We start from the raw sequence: 20,540 nt of genomic DNA on the forward strand, positions 1-20,540 counted from the left end.
ATAAACGCCTGTCCCCGGTATACCTGTTGTATCCTTCTCCATCAAGATTTTTTTTAATCTCACTCTAAAATTCTAGCATTTTTAGGATTTTTTTTTATTATTATTATTTTTTTTAAAGAAAATGCATGATCAATGTGCAAACATTTCTTATTACAAAAACTTTATTTACTATTGCACTGCAATGTGGCTGTCTTAAACTTAAGTCTCATGACTTGGACATAAAAATCTCATCTGTCTGTGTGTGTGTGTGTGTGGCCTTCATAGTGAGGGGGGTGGTGTGTGTATGTGTACGTGTAAACTATATTTGCAGTTGTCAGACAGAGGGGTCTAAGAGCACTGAGCAGGGCTGTGGTGCTTATGACAGATTGCCATTTGTTACGATTCCATTATGAAACTAATGTCCTCGTTACACCAAACAATTTTGACAAGATTTGAGAAAGATTCTTGAAACATTGTAGTCTTTCGAGTAAAGCTTGAATGTGGGGCATTAGTTAAAAGACTCCAATCTTTCAAAAGACTTTCAAGTTGTTTGGTGTAAGGAGGCCAAGCTGCCAAAATGGATGCCTCAGATGACTTCCACCATTTCCTTGGTCTCATGATGTCCTTACTTAACCCCAACATTATGAGTCATCATTAAATTGCTTATAAATAAGTGCACAAGATTTTACATCGTGTCATTATTGTTACGCTCAGCTCACAATTATGTCAAGTCAATTGCTTCAAAGTTGTGTGTCTGTGTGTGTGTGTCTGAGGGTGCTTATGTAATGTATGCTACTTAATGTTTACTTTAGACATTTTCATGCTACTGTAGGCCTCCTTTATCAGTTCATTTGCAAGTGCCAAATACAAGAGATAAGATGAATTAACTGAATTTAAACTGGCCAAAGTTCATGTGTAAGCAGGCCTACGATACACTGCTCACGTCTGCTATGCTTAGATCACATGGCAGAGCCATTTTAAGATTCCGCCGTTAATATTTGATGTAATGTTCTCGGTGACATTGTTATCCGTGATGACTCGCCTACCTCCAACACGTACATATGAATTATTCACAACGTATAGTGCAGCACTTTTGACATCTTTATCATAAACGTTTGACTGCCATCTCTTCCTTGTAAATCTGATTCAGCAAAAAGTGACGCTCACAAAAAAATGTTCTCAAAAAGGCCATGATCCATAGCCCATGCCAACTTCCTGAATGGGATACCAACATGAACTAATTTCCCTATGCAAGCCGATCTTTGTAGGAGACAAAGTGTAAAGCTTCTTTTCTGGCCCCTCACATTCATGTTCTCATCTGGCAAGCCCCAAGCAGATGATTTTGAGATGGGTGCTGCTCAAGGAAGGGTTCCTTTTCTCGCCACCGGTGCTTCAGTTCTTTTATTTACATTTTTCCATTCACGGACACTTTTATCCAAAGCGATTTACACCGTCAATTATATTACAGGGCCATTGTCCCCAGAGCAACTAGGGGTTAAGTGCTTTGCTCAAGGGCACAAAGGTGGAAGCTGGGAATTGAACCTACACATTTTCTGGCTACTGCATGCTAGCCCAACTCCTTAACCACTACGCTACCACTGTCCATTCTCTAGGGTTAGTGTCTGGGTTCTGTAAAGAGTATTGAGACAATTAGTTGTTATACTATAGTATAGTATAGAATAGTATATAGAGTTGCATAATAACATTTGATTGAAATTATGAATGACACATGACATTTGTTTTTATTTTATTTACTTTATTGACTTGCCAATTACAAATGTTACAGCCAGAAAACCCTTTCACACCAACACACATCGTGACAATACCTAACGGCCCATTCCAGAAAGATAATCCTAACAACAGCACTATTGCCATCGCCTGAAGCCACAGAGCAGTGAGTCTTCTTCCCAGGCCCATTCTTAAAAGTGTGGGAAACCATATGCCATCGTTACATCACACAAAATAATCTAGCGTCGTCCCCGGGGGGCTAACGCTTCCTTAGACCCGGTGGCGGTCAACAGCTGCCCTCATGCCCATACCACTGGGGGGGCTTTTCTGCAGGTGCCTATTTTTACCAGGTGCCACAATTCATGATGTCATTCGTGGTACGAAGCAGAGGGCACTGCTGGCCGCAGCGAATGCCGGACGTGAGCTGACAGGCCGTGCTCAGAGATCACCTGCTGAAAAGGCAGAGTGACAGGTGTCAAGTCCTGCCACTCTTGGGGGTCACGCCTGGGGAAGATTTATCTGTACAGCATCCACTAGACCAGCTACCAGCTAAAAAGACAGGAACAGCGCTGCAAAGCACTGAACAAACTTAACGGCCAGCTTCTTACCAGTGATACTGTACACACAACTCGGTCACAAAAACTGGGTGCAGAGCAGTACAGAGCATACGTTGGCCCAGTCAGGCTTAAACAGAGAGCGATATGAGGCAATATAAGGAAGGGAAATAACCTTTTTCACATTAACAATGATTGGCAACACGGACTGAATTTCAGCAGAGTCTACCATTTTTAGGTTCGGGTTTGAGACATGGGCATGTAGGACTGGCCCCCAGCATGTTTTGAAACCCAATCTGTGGCTGTGCCCCTAAAGGCACGTTGCCCACCGCTGCCAGGGCACTACACTTCGCCTGTAGATTACAGTACATGGGGCAGAGGATCCAATTATGCAGACTCTGCACGGGGCTTGGGATCCAGCCTTAACCGGCTGCAGCCAAGTCAAATCATGTGCCTCACACTGCCATCAAACCGACCGTGAGAACACTGAAGGGGAATGATTCAGTAGACCACGGACTTGAGGCATGATGCACTTGATGATGATACACTTCCAATGCCAACATACATACATACACTTCCAATGCCAACATACATACGTACATACATACATACATACATACATACATGACCATCCATGTCTTTTGAAAACACAAGAGCGTTATGACTCAGATATCAAACTCAGGTAATTACTTAAATTATATCTATAGATGTTGACAGATATGAAACTGTTTAAACATTCCACTGTAGCCACTCCTGAAGAGCAGCTGGTTTTGGTCCTATTGGACGACACTGATCACCACGTGAAAGCTGTGGAATGAGCACTCGTCCCACAGTACAGTGAAGGGAATAAAATAAATCAAAGAAATAAGCGGGTTAGCATGAAAAAAGGAATGTAAACAAACAATAATAGTAAATATAAAAAGAATGTGTACGAACTGTGTGTATATGTATATGTACACACACACATGCATATAACAAAACCAAATCAAATGCAAAGCAAAAGGGAACCATTGGGCCAGCAGGCCATTGAATATTTGCCTTGCGTCTCCCAGATGTGTGCAGGTGGGGAGGTTTCACAGGTAGAGTAATGGACAGTGCTTTCACCTAGCGGCATAAAGCACTCACGTCCTTTATGAGCAAACAGGAAGAGGAGGAAGAGGAGGTCTGTGAGGTGATGAGGAGCAAAACACCTTCAGCTGATCAATTGGACTTCTTATCCTGGGAGTCGGCACTTGCCTGCAGAACACAAGATGTTTTATATTAAATATAACTAATAGTGGGTAAAGAAAACAAAACATAATGTAGAGAAAACAGTGGTGGGCAATTCTATATTAGGTCTTTGCCTCGTGTGGACTTTTAAACCCATGGCATTACTCCTAACTTCTAGTGATGGAACACAATTGAAAATGGTATTGTTCTTTGGTCGGTGACTATCTCCTGTCAGCTCTTTAGTGATCAGGAAGCTATGGGTTGCTGTGGTGACAGCATAGCACTGCAGTAAACTGACCAATGAAACGTCAACGTCATACAGTTGGGACAGTGAAAGGGCTCTAAATGTAGAACCAGGCACACTTATTTATTTACACTTCAATACAGAAGAGACATCCAACCGTGCGCGTACACACACACACACACACACACAGAGGTTGGAAGTCATTAAGTAGTCTTATTCTGGAGGTTGCAGCGAGTTCAAGGAAACCGGGGGGCCAACGAAAGCCCACGTGAGATGGTGGCGCGCACCGGCACACGTGCCCTCCTGCCACCTGTTGACTGCATACCTACAGCCTTGGGGCCGTGCAGCGATCCCAACACATAGATGATGTGCACACAGGCAAGGATGCAGTTACAGATGCAGACAGCAAAGCCCTCGGTTACTGAGACCACAAACACTCCAGCATATAGACTCAGTCATCAATCTCTACTGACAAAGGTCACATAACATGAAGACACATTTGTGACGAGTACCGCAATAAGACCGATCTTTACTGTCCATCATCGCTGTTTACAATCTCCAAAAATGAGACCTGTTTATGATTAGAGGGCAGATAAACAGACATAAAGAGGCCTAGCTGCTTTTCAGACATAATCTAGTGATGAGCTGCCAATGAGCTGCCGGTGGAGCTGTGGACTAATACCACAGTACTTCCTCATCTGGCCTGTTTTTGTTTTTCTCATCTTATTTCATATTAATATCTTTATTTTAATTATTAAATGTGCTTGTCCAGGAGAGGCCAACATGTCTGCTCTTGCTTTCTGGTGCACCTGATGGTATGCAAGTTGTGCAGCACCATATTAAGACATGCAGTGAATGCAGTTATTTTTACAGCAGTGGATGAGTAATACTGACTGTACTTGTGTGTGTGTGTGTGTGTGTGTGTGTGTGTGTGTGTGTGTGGGGGGGGGGGGGGTTACTTATCAGATACCTGTTGGGAAACAGTGAGTCACTCCAGTAATGACTTAAAACATCTGACCACACCTGACCAAATCCCTCAGAGGTCATACACCACCCTAAAGATGCTGAGTGGTAAAGTGAGTAGAATTTAGAAGACCCTTTCATCCAAAGTAAGTTCAGTTAGCGATCCCAGGGTCATCTTACCATCACTAACACTACTTCTCCCTGCCCCTTAAACTGATATACAGTATACAGTATGCCATTACGCAGCGGTCTGGCACCAGATAATGAATACTGTAAGTAAAAGGTTTTGTGCACCTACAGGTAGATTTATGAACCTCAAAGTTGCACTCTGTCAAAAAAATACAGTTGCCTTAGACCAGTGGTTTTAAACTGATCTGGCTTTGGGACCGACAATTTCCCATGTTCATGAAGTCGCGACCCATATATTTTTTTTAGCGATCAAGCCAACGGATACGGGGAGCTACATGTTAAGATATGTGCACATGCAAAGTGCCTGTAGGCCTTCTTGTTTGGAACATGCTGATGTTTGGCATTACATTTGTGAAGTCTTCAATTCCTGATGTCACCTTTCAAAGTCAGGTGAGCTTTGCTTCCATGTGGCATTTTTTCTCATATGCCAGCAATTCAGTGAACACTGCACACTGGGGTTTCTGTCCCATTTTGTCTCAATTTAAGTAAATCCATATCCTACCTCAAATATTTAGGGTCACAGCTTAATTGCGTTTACCACTAGAAATGATGTCTAACATGACCTGTCACATAAACATTGTCTATGTCCATGACAATGACTGACATTAGGGCTGTAACGATATAGCCTACGATTCGAAACCGAAATCGCGACATTCATATCCACGATACTGTGTCGCGGTGTGAAAAGGCAGAATCGCGACACACCCTTTCTAGTGTTTCACGCATTGCTTTGCAGCTTACGCGGCCGCAAAAGCAACCCACACAGGGTCGGACTGGGAACAAAATTCGGCCCTGGCAATTTTCTCCTGGACCGGCCCACTACTGGACCGACGACCCCCCCCCCACACACACACACACACACACAAGCCCACAGATACCAAAATCCCCCCCTGATTCCCCCCCATAAATAACAAACACACAGTATCATGCTGTAGCAACACTTCATAAACTGAACCCAATCATTTAGATTTGGACCTATAGGTTATTATATAATCAGTATCGTAATTTCTGTCAACTATGACGATCTCCATGCATGTTCAGTAGCCTATATTTTTCATTTAGTCAAGCAGTGACATGTGGTTTAATCAGTGTTGGGCAAGTTACTTCAAAATCGTAATATATTATGTATTACTTATTACTGTCATTTCAAAGTAATTCATTACATTATAATATTACTGTCTCTGAATTGTAAGGCATTACACTACTATTGTATTACTTTTAAGTTACTTTTACCAAAATATCTGGAAATATGGATTTGGAATTCTAAATGCAGTTTATTATGCTCAATGCAGCTCATTGCACTTCTAATGGAGGGTGATGTGGTACAACATAATGACTGAGCTAGGCTTAAGGCTAACAACAGTAGAATGCAATAAGTGCAGTGATGGCTCATGATGCAATACAAGGAACAATCATAGCCAGAATTTTGTTAAAAGAAGACAAAAGGTCAAAGTCTGGTCAATTGTGATAGAAATGCTGTAACTTTAGGCTTAGGCCTACTCATTAAAATCAACAGAGAGCCCACTACCTGTATATTGTAACCCAAAACTTAAAGACATGTCAAGATAGGCTACACAGTGCAGCTACTGGCCATTTTTGTGCCCTAACTGGTGAAATACAGTATTAACCTAAGTATGTCATTATATGGCCAACTAGTAATCTGCCTGTTCCCAGGGATGGGTAGTATTTCTGAAACATGTAATATGTGTTTCAAATGCAAAATAGTAATTTTGTAATTTTAAAAATACTGCAAAATACTATATGTGAAAAACACAAAAAAAGTAGATACTACAGACAGGTGTAATGAATAATTGGTAATTAGGCAACAATGGTTTATGTTTATCGCAATCAGCTAATGTGAGAACAGCTGTGTTCAACAACACTTACAGCTTTTCAGTGACGGCTATTGCTGAAGCATCAGCTCTGGTCTGAAGCACTGGTGTGAAGTGGTACGCAAGTAAAGATGAGCAAGTTGACCTGTGCAAGTTCACATAAGGACACTGACAAAGGCAACCATGTCCCATTGTCTCCATGCCAATCTTTAACAGAAAAATGTCAGATATCTCAACCACAATGACTACTAGTTAGGGCACCAAAATGGCCAGTAGCTGCACTGTGTAGCCTATCTTGACATGTCTTTAAGTTTTGGGTTACAATATACAGGTAGTGGGCTCTCTGTTGATTGTAATGAGTAGGCCTAAGCCTAAAGTTACAGCATTTCTATCACAATTGACCAGACTTTGACCTTTTGTCTTCTTAAAACAAAATTCTGGCTATGATTGTTCCTTGTATTGCATCATGAGCCATCACTGCACCTATTGCATTCTACTGTAGCCTTAAGCCTAGCTCAGTCATTATGTTGTACCACATCACCCTCCATTAGAAGTGCAATGAGCTGCATTGAGCATAATAAACAGCATTTAGAATTCCAAATCCATATTTGGTAAAAGTAACTTAAAAGTAATACAATAGTAGTGTAATGCCTTACAATTCAGAGACAGTAATATTATAATGTAATGAATTACTTTGAAATGACAGTAATAAGTAATACATAATATATTACGATTTTGAAGTAACTTGCCCAACACTGATTAAACCACATGTCACTGCTTGACTAAATGAAAAATATAGGCTACTGAACATGCATGGAGATCGTCATAGAAATCGTGACAAAAATTACTATTTGGTGCAAATCTTCTACATTGGTTATAGTCAGCGATTCACATTAACTGTAGGCTATCACCACAAGTGTATACTAAACGTTTTTGCCCAAGTTTGTGTGTTTATGTATCATTACTGGTCTCTAGGGTAACTATTGTTTGACGGTAGAGTGCAACTTTGAGGGTCATAAACCTTTGAGATTCATAAACCTACAGTACCTACGTGCACAACATCACATTGGGATGTAAGGCAATTTCCTCATTCATTTCATCACACAATCCAGAAACAAAGTTCACCAGAAGGCCAGTATGAACTATGAAAAAGGTCAAGACCTGACTCACTAAAGACATGTATGAAATAAATATTGGATACTAAAGCACAGTTGTGCACCTTTTCCATTCTTTACATGCAGAAACCTGTATGTTTCAAAATCAAAACAATTTGCTGTATAAGTGCAGCAGTATATCTATTTTATGAGTTAAGGCTTGCAAGTTTCCCCGTTTTTATAACATATATTTACACTAGGGCTGTCAATCGATTAAAAAAATTAATCTAATTAATTACATACTCTGTGATTAATTAATCTAAATTAATCGCATATATATTTTTTGCTATGAAAGTATTTTAAATATTTAAATTCTAATGAATCATTGAATAATCAGCATTAAAGTTCAAAAACTCTTTTATTATTATTTTCACTGTTCAAATAATTGCCATAATAATCTATGATATGACCTAATATGCTAAGGAAATAAATTAAAAAGTGCTTCGGAAAGAAGTTTTTTTTTTCACATACAAGGTATTTGATTGCAGAGGACTTTATTTTCAACACTTTATTTTTTATCAACACCATCAGGCCGTTTTTTAAAAGTAAATGTTCCAATCAATGATCCAGGCAGCACGTTTTCTTCTCTCTCCTTCATATTACAGTCTAAATTTTACTGACTAGAACGGCTCGGGGTCAAAGGTCATACGGAATCGATTAATCTGCACAAATTTTTTTAATCAGATATTTTTTCTCAAATGAATTAATCAAAATTAATCAGTTATTTTGACAGCCCTAATTTACACCATTCCAGACAGTATCGGATTACATCTTGATACTAATTTCCGGCCACAGTGAGTAACCAAAAAGTTGAACTATCTAACTTTATTTTGAACGTTCCTTATTTTCATAGATTGTGAACAAGTACCTGTTTTTTGCACAAAATACGATGCACAGATTCCCAATGAGCTGCAAATGTAACCTAGCCGCAGTTAGAGCAGTGGCAACAATTGATTGATTAATAAATTAGTTGTCAACTACTAAAGGAGAACTCATCTCTAAGAACAACCTAGGGTGTATTTTTGGGTGTTAACAAGTGTATTCTTTCGCTTGGGACCAAAGTGACATTAATCTGAGTAGTTTTGAGTAAAACCAGATTATGCATTCACAAGTTAATAGCATATAACATAGCTTTAAGGGCAAGCTCATTACAAAGTCAATCACTACTTTAAGCCCCTGACAAGGGTCAAATATCATTACACTTCTATGCTATTGTAGAGAGGGTCCCTGTAGACAAAACAAAGCATTTTACCTTTGTATGTATAAAGAATAAATAAATAGGGTATAAAAAAGGGCCATCTTTACAGTCAGCATTACTGTACCTCCAACTCCTCGCAAGATGACAGCAACCGGAAGAATAGTCGGTGAATTACCAACTTCCTCCAGTTTCCGCCATCTTGTGCGGAATCGTAGTAAGATGGTGACGAATAGTTCTTAGTTAATCAACTAAGAAAATAAGCGTTAGTTGCACATGCAGACCTTATATTCTTTATAATCAACAGGCAGCAGATCAGTTTTAGTTTGTCATTTTGACAAGGGCTGCACAATTATCGCAATCACAATATGAACCAACGCAATTACCCAATCGCAAAAGCTACAAATAATCGTAGCTTTCGTCAAATTTCTGACTTTTATATTCATTTCATCCTTACTGACTATGCCACTTCTGATTGGTGAGCTTTACAGTCGATCGCGGATGCAGTGCTTCTTGTGCATCAATCAAATTAAAGAGACATTTGGAATATTTAACTGAATCAATTGATTAACATTCAAAAATCATTGCAAATCGCAATCGCAATATTAAAAGTGAATGAACTAAACTAATAATGCTGCTTTATTGCTGCGGTCAAATGAAGCACCCCAAGAAAACTGTACATGGCATCCTGCAATAATATTATGAAACCTATAGTTGTTTTTTCAGATGAATAAAATATGGTAAACCACATCGCAACAGGCCCCTACATGCGTGTGTTTGAGTGTGATGGAGCTGCAGAAGCGTTGGCGCCTGAAGACTCATTGGCCAAGTCTCAGTACCTGAACCTCAAGCTATAAGTCTGCAATGCTTGTGGATAAAAAAAATAAGAAATCTGCTAAACATCAACCACCTTTACCTTTAATAAACTACGTGCATGATGTTTGGGGGAACAAATCAAATCACTGAGTGTCAAGCCAATACTGGATGATCAAAATGCAAACATATCCAGTTCATAGATGCAAACTATAGCTCTGACATTTCAGGACAAATATGATTAATACAGTTGATTTCATAATTATTAAATCACCAATGGCAAAACAACCATCAAAGAACTACATATGCAAAGCTTGACATCTTGACAGGATGTGACTGCCGGTGCATTCAAACATAGCTGCAAACAACATTCGCAAACAGTTTTTTTCTTTTTTGCCTTGAGTTTGACGCCAACGTTTCAAAATACTCGCAGTCTGAGAAGGTAGTTCTCTGTGTCCAGGGACACTGGATGGAGAGTTGCCCATGGAATAGTGAGTGCTCACCCAAAATCTTTCAAATCTCACAGTTAGAAGACGACATGTTTGTCGCAAATATTCGCCTCTGTTAAAAGAATCTGAAAGCACCTCATTTTCATGACACTTGGTGAAGGGAGTGAAACAATCAAGCAGATCTGGAAACGGAGTGGATCTGGGGTTCTATTTTCTACTTTCTTTAACATTGTGAGATGGGGCATATTTCGCAACTGAGTGTGTTTGTGTGTACATACCTGTAGCTTTCCATGCTCCTCCAACAGGCGGTCATACTCAACGGTGAGGTTCTCCGCTTGCTTCTTCATGGCCTTCACATCACTGTCAGATTTCTGAAGGGCTGCAGACAGACACAATCAGAGAGAGAACATTTAAATCTATATACAGAATGAAAAGCAAAGCGCTTTCAAGAATACCATCAATTTTGTACTGGTCTACAGAAAATCCTCATACAATGACCAGACACCAGGAACAGGACTCGGAACAGGACACCAATCCCATGAAGGCCTAAACACTAAAGGGCTCGGAACAGGAAACCAATCCCATGTAGGCCTAAACATTAAAGGACTCGGAACAGGACACCAATCCCATGAAGGCCTAAACATTAAAGGACCTGGAACAGGACACCAATCCCATGAAGACATGAACAATAAAGGCCTCGGAACAGGAAACCAATCCCATGAAGGCCTAAACATTAAAGGACTCAGAACAGGAAACCAATCCCATGAAGGCCTAAACAATAAAGGCCTCGGAACAGGATACCAATTGGTCGGTTAGTACCTTTTTTGGTGTTGTCGAGCTCGTCCTTCAGCTTCTTCACCTCCCCCTTGAGGGTCTTGTTCTCGTCCTGCACGCTGGGTCCGGGCTTGGCACCCACCTCTGGGATCTCGATCCCGGCCTCCCGAAGTGTCTGTCAAAGGAGACATGAGTGTTTGTGTGATGACATGATGCTGAAGTCTGCAGTCCTTACTGACCGTGCATGGGTGTGTGTGTGTGTGCGTGCGTAGTATCCGGATATATATATAAATGCTTTGTATTAACTCAGTCTATCAGTTTGCTTATCAGTCTCACTGTTCATAAGGATCCTGTTTAGCATAACTTTAGCTCATCTCCTTCATATCTGAATTAGCTGAGAGAGTATGAGAGAGAGAGAGAGAGAGAGAGAGAGAGAGAGAGAGAGAGAGAGAGAGAGAGAGAGAGAGAGAGAGAGAGAGAGAGAGAGAGAGAGAGAGAGAGAGAGAGAGAGAGAGAGAGATATTGTATGTCCCCAGCTTAAGGGCCGTTGGTAAGCAGACGGCCATCTGCTGCACCGGTGTAGGCTTTAGGTAAGCCATGAACCACCACACCTCTGAACTGCACCTCTACCGCCTAAAGCTGGATGCTTCTCAGAATCTGAGAATTTAAATTTAAAACCAAGCACTCACTTTCTGTCTATTATGAGGGCATTTACTACTTCATCTTCTTTGAAAGCTTGGCAGTAGGGAGTAGGGACTGTTCCCCACTGCCTGTTCACTGGAAGTGCCTCATTAATTACAGGGTATTAAAAATACCACAAGTACACTTTGGGTAACCTGTGGCATACTACACTGAAAGACGTTATAGTTTGGACGTACGATGTTGTATAAAGTCCTGTGTTAAGTCCCATTCTAAAATGTCAGTGTAACCCGAGTAAAGCTATAAAGGCCATCAGCTATTATGAAAGCCGCCATGGCAGCAGCAATCTTATTCCCCATCGTGAATCAAACACATCGAAACACATTGGTAAGCAATGCCAGTTGCAGCACTACTGAAGTACAACTGCACCCATGCCAGCACGACTGTGTGGTGTGCCAAATACAATTAGCTTGGCACCGTTGTCATTGCATGGTTTTCCAAACTCTACCCGCAAACTATCGAAATACACTCTTTGAATACATATGTCCTTACCAATAAAATGGGAATATATTAAGAGCTTGGTAGCTACTTGGAAAGAGTTCTGTGTTCTTGATATAGGAGTACACGGATTCCACCGGTGGACTGGCAACAACCAGCCTGAACCAGTCTGATGTGGGGGAAAACGGAGAAGGTCAGGGAATGACCACTTCAAGCCCTTCCCCCAATAACATACTGACTTCCTGGAGAGGAGAGGTCCGTATTATTGGTGGAAAATGCCAGGATTAAAGGTGAGAGTCATGTTTTGGTGCCCGGATGTTCATTAGGGCTTGGCACTCGGAGACGCAGAGCTTTCTAATGAAGATTCGATTACACGCAAACACCGGGGGAGACATGGTTATGGGATCAACTTCTGAAAAACAAAATACATCTTGAAAAAGTGTTCTAAGAAACACAACCAATAAACAAAAACACCACCGAAAACAATAATTGCTCAATAAATACACTAAACAAGAATTTAAATGCAACATCTTACATTCCCATTTTTCATGAGTTATAGTAAAGGATGTGATATCTTCTATATACACAAAAGGCTTATTTCTTTCAAGTTTGTTAACAAATGTGTTAAGGTCTATGTTGATGAGCACTTCATCTTCATAATCCATTCACCCAACACATGTGGCATTATCAAAATGTAAAAAAATATATCCACCAGAGTGGTTGTGTGATGATAATTTTTACATCACTTCTGAATCACAAAAGATACCGAGGTCATTAAGGTCAATCACTGCAATGAATTAAGTTGTAAGAGATGTGGTTCTTTGGTTTCTTTATTCATCTTTTATTCTGCCCTTTTATTTCTTCAGACCGTCAGGGCTACTGTGGCATCTTCAAGCCAATTCTCCCCTAGCCAAACAACATTATCATAGCCATAGCAATGCCACTTATTTCTCCTGCAAGGCAGGCAAAAAACCAACCACTTAAAACAACCTGATAACGAGGCACTTCTGCACCACCAGTGCAGCGTCAGGACACAGGAAACACATTCACTGCTGCACTTACATGAAGAATCTGAGGACAATTTGGACGTCTGCCTTTGATTGTAGAGTAATCTGACAATATGTTAAGTTCTTACCGGGGGACATTATTCGCTAGTCTGAGCGAATCCAGAAATAAGTAGTTTTGTAGCTGGAGGTTTAGATGAGAGGAGTTCTCTGTTCAAATCATTTTAAACAGAATAAGGTTAAGGTGTCCCTGAGGGGAAAAGACTTGCTTTGTATCTGGGTCAGATGTTTTTCTATGTTCTTTGCTGGCAATTTCAACCTGCATCTAAATTTAGAAATAAAATAAAAATCACCAGCTTTGTTGGAGTTTAAACGTTAAATATGACAGGAATGTTATACATAGATGTGATCCAAAGTGTGAGAGTGATACGTTTGAGACAAACCAAAGATGATGGCAACTGAGATGTATATTATTGGACTGGACAACATAGCCATTGTCAATTATCAGTGCTCTCAGGGGCTCGGTTTTTTTTAGGTCCAAGTACCAGTGAATTAAATTTAGATATTCACCTTTACATCGATTCTAAACCATGGTTGCATGTAAGATTCTATTTGATGGCTTCACCACTGCTGAAATAGCGCTAAATATGTCATTATTCTCTAGGACACCAGGGAAAATGACCTTCATGGTCTGATAAGAGAATAATATCCCCTGATAAAGGAATGATATGGACAATGAGAAGCAATGCACTACAAAAGTCCATGCTTAAATTGCATGCACTGCAGTTAAGGTAAGGTTACATTTTTCACCATCAAGTCGACCCCAACCCAGGATTGAATGGCAGATTGAATGGCAACGAGTCTGTGGCAATAGTAGTGAAGCCACAGGGACAAAGGGTCCAGCGGCACACCTGCACAGGGGTCCCTATCAAAGACCTGTGCTGATCTGTGAATCTTTCACAGTGATTGCTTTAAGGGTGCATGACTCCTGGAAATATTTCATTGACAGACTCCAGGGGGGTGTTCCAGAAAGGAGGTTTAAGAAACTCTCTGTCAAACCCTGAACTCTGGGTTGAGTGACCCTGAGATGGGAAACTGAGATTTTGGTTCCAATACAGCTGATCTGGGTTAGTTCAATCAACTCAGTTGAAACAGAGTTTGTTCACTTTGAGTTCAGCGTGTGCGTAATGACTATGAAACGCCATCATCAATGGGACACAGAAATGACGTCACCATGGCAATTAGAAAAAAAAAAAAACTTTTCTCCACTTCCTCCATTTATGCCTATGAGTACAGAGCGCACATTTTCAAAAGAAAATGAATCACAGTTGCAAATCTGCAAAAAGGAGAAAATGACAATGCATGTCCAATAACTGCTTAGTGGGAGGGAGGAGATATGGAGAAACATTGGGTTTGAGTTACATATATTACTGGAATGGAAATCCCGGAGTTTTCCCTCATTTCAGGGACTAAACGACTAAATTGGCAATGGCATGTGATGTTTACCCGGAGTCCTAACGATGCCGATTTCCTAACCCTTTCAGCTCGAGTTTGACCTAGAGCCTACAGGGGATTCATCTTCCTCAAGATCAATACAGTGTCTGGGCTGACGCAGTGATAGGGGTCGCAGTGAGAGACCGCATGGTGCGTGATTTTTTCCTTGAGGAATGACAAAGTTATTCAAAAGGTGAGGAACAGTGATGATTAGACCAGCACGGTCCCATGTGCAGTCAGCGTGCACCCCATGACAGACTATCAACACCACCAGGGCCTCTTGGAAAGGGCAGGTCACCTCAACCCGACCAAGGCTGACCACATACGGCTCTCGAAAAAGACCACACATATCAGTTTCTCTCCTCAGCTGTAAATTCTTTCACTTCAGCCACCCACCCACCCTCCCCTCTACCCTACTGGTTCAGAGAACTGCCTCTACCTCGATGGAACTGAAATAAGATTTCGTAGGCCCTTCTGTCGCAAGAGAGCAAGCGCTCATGTTGCTCACGTCGGTTTATGGCTGCTGTTGTGCACTGCGCCAGCCCCGGTGTACAAGTGTAACTGTGGCATGTGGGCGTCGCACGTGGTAGCTGACGACGACCTTCTGGGCCAGGACGCAATCTAGGAGATCAATGTTCTCAGTTATGAATGCGTGGGGCAGATAGGGGTGGCGGGGGGGTGGCAAAAGTAGCGCACAGAATGCGAGCGGAACAGTATGGCCTTCGACAATCAAATCAATGACAGCTGCCCGGTGCTTTTAGTAATAAAATAGTCACACGCAGCGAGATGCAGCTGAAGTCCTTATAGAATTTATGTGCCCGGTGCTTTTAATAATAAAATAGTCACACGCAGCGAGATGCAGCTGAAGTCCTTATAGAATGTATGTCCCCTGTTACATCACAATAGCGTTAGATCTGTTGGAGGTTGAAGCGAGGCCAAACAGAAACCAGTTTTCACCTGTCTCAACTCACCACTCGGCAGCTAGCGGCTCACATGCCTACAGTTCGGCATTTTAAGTACCCTGTAGCGTAATGACTTTAATGATCTGGTACAACTTCAATTTATAAAAGGCTGATCCGCCCTTTTTGATAAACTGAGCATGAGAGCAATTCCATTCAATCCCCATATGTACTTTATATTCATATACATACAATATACACTTTCAGATGAGTTAGGTTTTCTCTGTATTTTTTTTGTTTGAAAGAGAAAGTACAAATTTTGAGTTTGTTTCATCACTGCAACAACGCCAACTGATCACAACCTATAGCACAAACCAAACCGTGAGGAGGGTAAAACCATTACATCAGGAGTAAGTAGACTTAATCTGCCTGAATAGATTGGATTAGAACAAACCTCCTGCATACAAGCTCGATCATTGATATCCCATAAGAGCCCATGGTTCATTCTACCCAGAGAAAGTCTGAAAGTCTGAAACATGCTTTGCTGTGTGGTTCTCAAAATCCAGTCTGACTATGATCCATTACAACTAAATCACTACAATTAAGTGTTTTTTATGAGTTATGGTTTGTATATTATGGTATTTGTTTATTTTTTATTAGGCTATTGATCATTGATATTGCATTAACATTATTGTTTAATATTGCTATTTCCTTTATGTAGTCTTACCAACATTTTTAACTATTGCATTGTTATTTGTAAGTCACTTCATCATATAACCAAATATTGAGGTATATGCAGCAATTCTTCACATGAAGACCTCATGATCATCATATGAAGACTCTAATGAAGAATAAGGCTAGAAATTGGATTGGAAAGTAGCCTACTTTATCTTTCAAGGCATGCCTGTGTTGCAAGTACAATTTTGTACTGTAATATGTTCACAACGCAGGTGTAGAAACATTGTGCAAACATGCATAGAATACACCTCTGCAAAAAGCAGCAGACAACATTTCCCCTCAACATTTGCACTCTAATCGGCACACATTCATATATTCCTAGTGTGCAACATCGCCCCCCAGCAATTCAGATGGGCATAGCATCCTGCAGAGTGCACCGAACCCACAAGTTGGAGAAGGTCTGGCCAACACCTCCCACACAGAGGTATAATACACCTGCCAAATATATGCTGAACTGTGCTGTTCTCATTAACGCATGGTTTCTCCATTCAAATGAACCGCTAGACTACAGAGTGTGCTTTCTACAATTTCTTTACACTCTCTCCAAAAGCTTGCTGTACTTGTTGTTCCGTGTCCCCCTCATCATCCCTATCCCTTCCCGCCTTCATTTGTGCTGACCTCAAGAATGTTCCAGTTCTTTTCATACAGTCTATGTTCTAGTGCACACTGTGTGCAAAAACCGTTGCGTTTCGTTTCAGTGTGTGTGTATGTGTGTGTGTGTGTGTGTGTGTGTGTGGTGTGTGGCCACATTGGAGGCCGTGCCGTGCGTTACGCTACGCCGTGTTAGACTCACGTCCTGCAGCTTCTCGTTCTCCTCCATGTACCTCTTGGCAGCGTCGTTGGCTCCCTCGGCCTGCTTCTTGAAGGCCTCGTTGGAGGCCATGAGCGTAGCCTGCTGGGACAGTAGAGTGGCCAGGCGTCTCAGAATCCTAAACAGCACCAGGGAATGCAGATAAGTCTCAGGGACAGTCTGTATATCAATGACACTGGAAAAATACAGACAAACCACGCAGGCATAACCTCATGACAGGATATAGGACACTTTATAATCAAAGGTTAGCAAAGAAGCGAGGGCCAAACAACCAGGTGTACATTATGATGGAGAACCAGGTGTACATTAATGTGCATCACTGTGTATGTGCATGTGTAAGTGTGTATGTATATGTGTATGTGTGTGATTGTGGCCGATGTGTGACAAGGTCTCGATATGCTAAAGTCCTGATGTGTGAAGATAGAAATATGATTATGCAAGACCCTGTAAATATAAAGATGTGAGTACTGGTATGAGTTATCTACAAAACAAAATAAAAATAATTATCTTAAAGCATAACCTTCCAGTGGCTAACCAGTATGGGTATGGTTATTTCATGCTTCAGATAAAAGCATGTGGTACATGAATAAATGTAAGTGTAATCTTTCCAGTCATTATGGCTCAGTATCAAAGGCAGCGTATGGACGATAAAACCCAAGAATATGACCTTGGGTGACCTTGGGTGAGCATATGGAGCCCCATATGCTGACGGAGCGCCACTTCATTTCCACTGGGATCAAAATAAAGAACTCATGGCATGCACGCACGCACACACACACACTCATCAGAGACAGAACCGTCATGAAAACAATAAGTCTCTCTAGTGTTCCTGTAGCTGAACATGTACAGAACGGTACACACAGCACCAATGATCTGGTCAAGCTCTACTAAGCATAGGTGATTCACTTATGGCCTTTATGTACTGGACGATACTTAGAAGCCTCCCCTGCTGCTGCATGGACATCACAGTATTCAGGCACTTAATCTATTTTTACAATCCTGGATTCACATCAAGCTGTTACTGAATCTTCACTGGCACAGGAGCGCCCTCCATGGAGAATATTTTTAAACTGATCGATGAAATAACATCTCCGCCACCATAACTCGAGTACTGCTGGAGATTTGATTACAGAAGATGATTCAGAGAGAGAGCTGTGGTTCCAAGAAATCAAAAACTTAGTTCACTTAAGGATAAGGTCGTCAAAGGACTTGCTCTAGTATACAAATAATTTCCGCACGGGTAAACAAATACTTTTGATCAAATGTTAACCTCAGCTAAATGTTAACCTCATTTTACATGTGGTAGGCTCATAATGTACAACATGCTTGTGATTTACAGTCACTGTGTTGGAACACAAGTGTACTACTTTAGTTTGCCATTTTACTTCTATCATTTACCGCGATGTTCCATTTTCTGCAGTGCTTGAATGGGAACTAAAACCCAGCGAGCCCTTCTCCATATGCATCAGAAGATCTCATACTAATACACCACTACAAGACTGCTTTCACCAGCAACATCTCTTCCGGCACCATCAGCCGCTGCTTACGTCACAACACTGCCTTATTATTAACACCCCAATCACGATGAAACACTTGCATACTATCAGCACATATCCACACTCAGCAGATCCTACTACAGCCATCTGTCTCCCAAACGGTCATATCCATGTTGTGCAACCACTAAAGGAACGCTGGCAACTGACAGGCTTCCTTACTGTAAGAATGCACATGAGATATATGTAGCAGGAAAAGCCATATATCTGCTCCGAAGTCATCATCACAATAACACATGCTGGTTGATTAGCGTTGCCACTCTCGTATTACAGGAGGGTTTGAGAGGGGAAACCCACACATACACAAACCACACGCGCCCAATCAACCCTATACATTCCTATACATTTAGCCTTGCGACTGGCTGCCATTTGTTAAATAACACAGTGTCCACGCATTGCCGGGTCTTGCCAGCGCGCCATCAGTCACCCAGCATGTGACGAAGGTTGGTCATGCCGGTAGCATGCGTGTGGGTCAACTAGACCCAGGTCACTGCACGCAGCCCGAGAGGGCCGTTGTGCAACTGGAGCCTCTCGGCTGTGCTGTTCCAAAAGGCATGACATCCACTCGGGGGGGACTAAATATAACGTCCGTCACCAGTTGCCCGATCACATGCTCTGCTATGACAGGCCGCAGCTGTCCAGACCACTATGGGCCGAACAGCCAAACCTGGCAAGAGGAGCAAAGTAGTAGAGCAAATAAAAAAAGTAGTAGACCCAGGCTCACAGGGGCTATTAATAGGGCACCATTGAGAGGAACATGACTGGTGGGCCCTGTATGGAAGAGCTATGCAGAGGGGCCGCATGAATGAGGGGATGGGAGAGCTAGTGGCGAGCAGAGCGATGGCAACCAACGCCCAATCAATTGGCCGGCCCGGGGCTTTGCACCTCTGATGAGATTTGTGAATGGAAAATAGCTCTAGTCGCCGTTTAACAGTCAGCATTCCTTCCACTGCTACTGTCCCGAGAGAGAGAGGGAGAGAGGGAGAGAGAGAGAGAGGGAGAGAGAGAGAGAGAGAGAAAACAAGAACAAAAGTGAAAGAACAAGAGAAAGAACAAGAGAAGCCGAGACAGAGAGAGAGAGGAAGAAAAATAGACAGAGAAAGAGAAAGAGATTCCAAACATACGGTGTGCTTTGATCTATTTATGGCGAAGTAACTAGGGCAGATTTTTCTTATGTAGGAACTCATCAATAGTCCGACTGCCACAGCTTTTGTTGTATGACTCTGTTGCTATGTGTGTGCAAACACCTAGACACACTGGGGATGGTATTTGTCTTGTTGAACTCAATGACTAACACAGAGTAATCAATACAATGCCAGCGACACATTTTCTCAACATCCCACTCAACTTGTACCATGACAGAATGAGTTCTGTTGCTATACTGATCTGCAACATATACAAAATTCATTACTTTTACAGAAGTTTGCAGATGTGAAAAGCTCTTTGGATATAGCCAAGTGTGACCATCATTTAATACAGCATTAATAACTGTAGCATACACATAGCTCCTCATTTTAATAAGCATTGTTTAGCATTGACATTCACATCCACTATTTAATGTATGTTCCTGTCCTGACTACATTTCAACACAATGAGAATAGATCCAGTACAACTCAACACACATGACTGACTGACTGACAGCTCTGGACCCCATCAAGCTTTCCAGCTAAACAACTGACAGACGGTGAGGCAGAGACCACGAGAGGTTAGTCATGGTGAGCCAGCCAGGCCAATTCTTTAGAAAGATTACATACTGTAACATTAAAATGGGGTCAAACTCGAGGGTTTCAAGGGCTGATTCACAGACATGGCCTAACGCAA

At 41.6% G+C, this 20,540-nt stretch overlaps 1 protein-coding gene across 1 annotated transcript in view; it reads right to left on the reverse strand.

Annotated features, from left to right (window-relative positions):
• Positions 1-1,714: 1,714 nt before the first annotated feature.
• The window catches only part of bcap31 (B cell receptor associated protein 31), a 26,186-nt gene continuing 7,360 nt past the window's right edge, over positions 1,715-20,540 (reverse strand). The window contains exons 6-8 of the mRNA XM_076276913.1: positions 11,129-11,258; positions 10,588-10,688; positions 1,715-3,497 (exon numbers count right to left, since the gene is read on the reverse strand). Coding sequence (XP_076133028.1) covers positions 3,462-3,497; positions 10,588-10,688; positions 11,129-11,258 — 267 coding nt within the window. The 3' untranslated portion in view covers positions 1,715-3,461. The remainder of the gene's footprint in view (positions 3,498-10,587; positions 10,689-11,128; positions 11,259-20,540) is intronic.

The sequence above is a fragment of the Alosa pseudoharengus genome, unplaced genomic scaffold (assembly GCF_046254945.1).
Source record: "Alosa pseudoharengus isolate Yale_2024_CS ecotype anadromous, Long Island Sound unplaced genomic scaffold, YU_APseudo_1.1 YU_APseudo_1.1_scf_9, whole genome shotgun sequence".
Taxonomy (NCBI): domain Eukaryota; kingdom Metazoa; phylum Chordata; class Actinopteri; order Clupeiformes; family Clupeidae; genus Alosa; species Alosa pseudoharengus.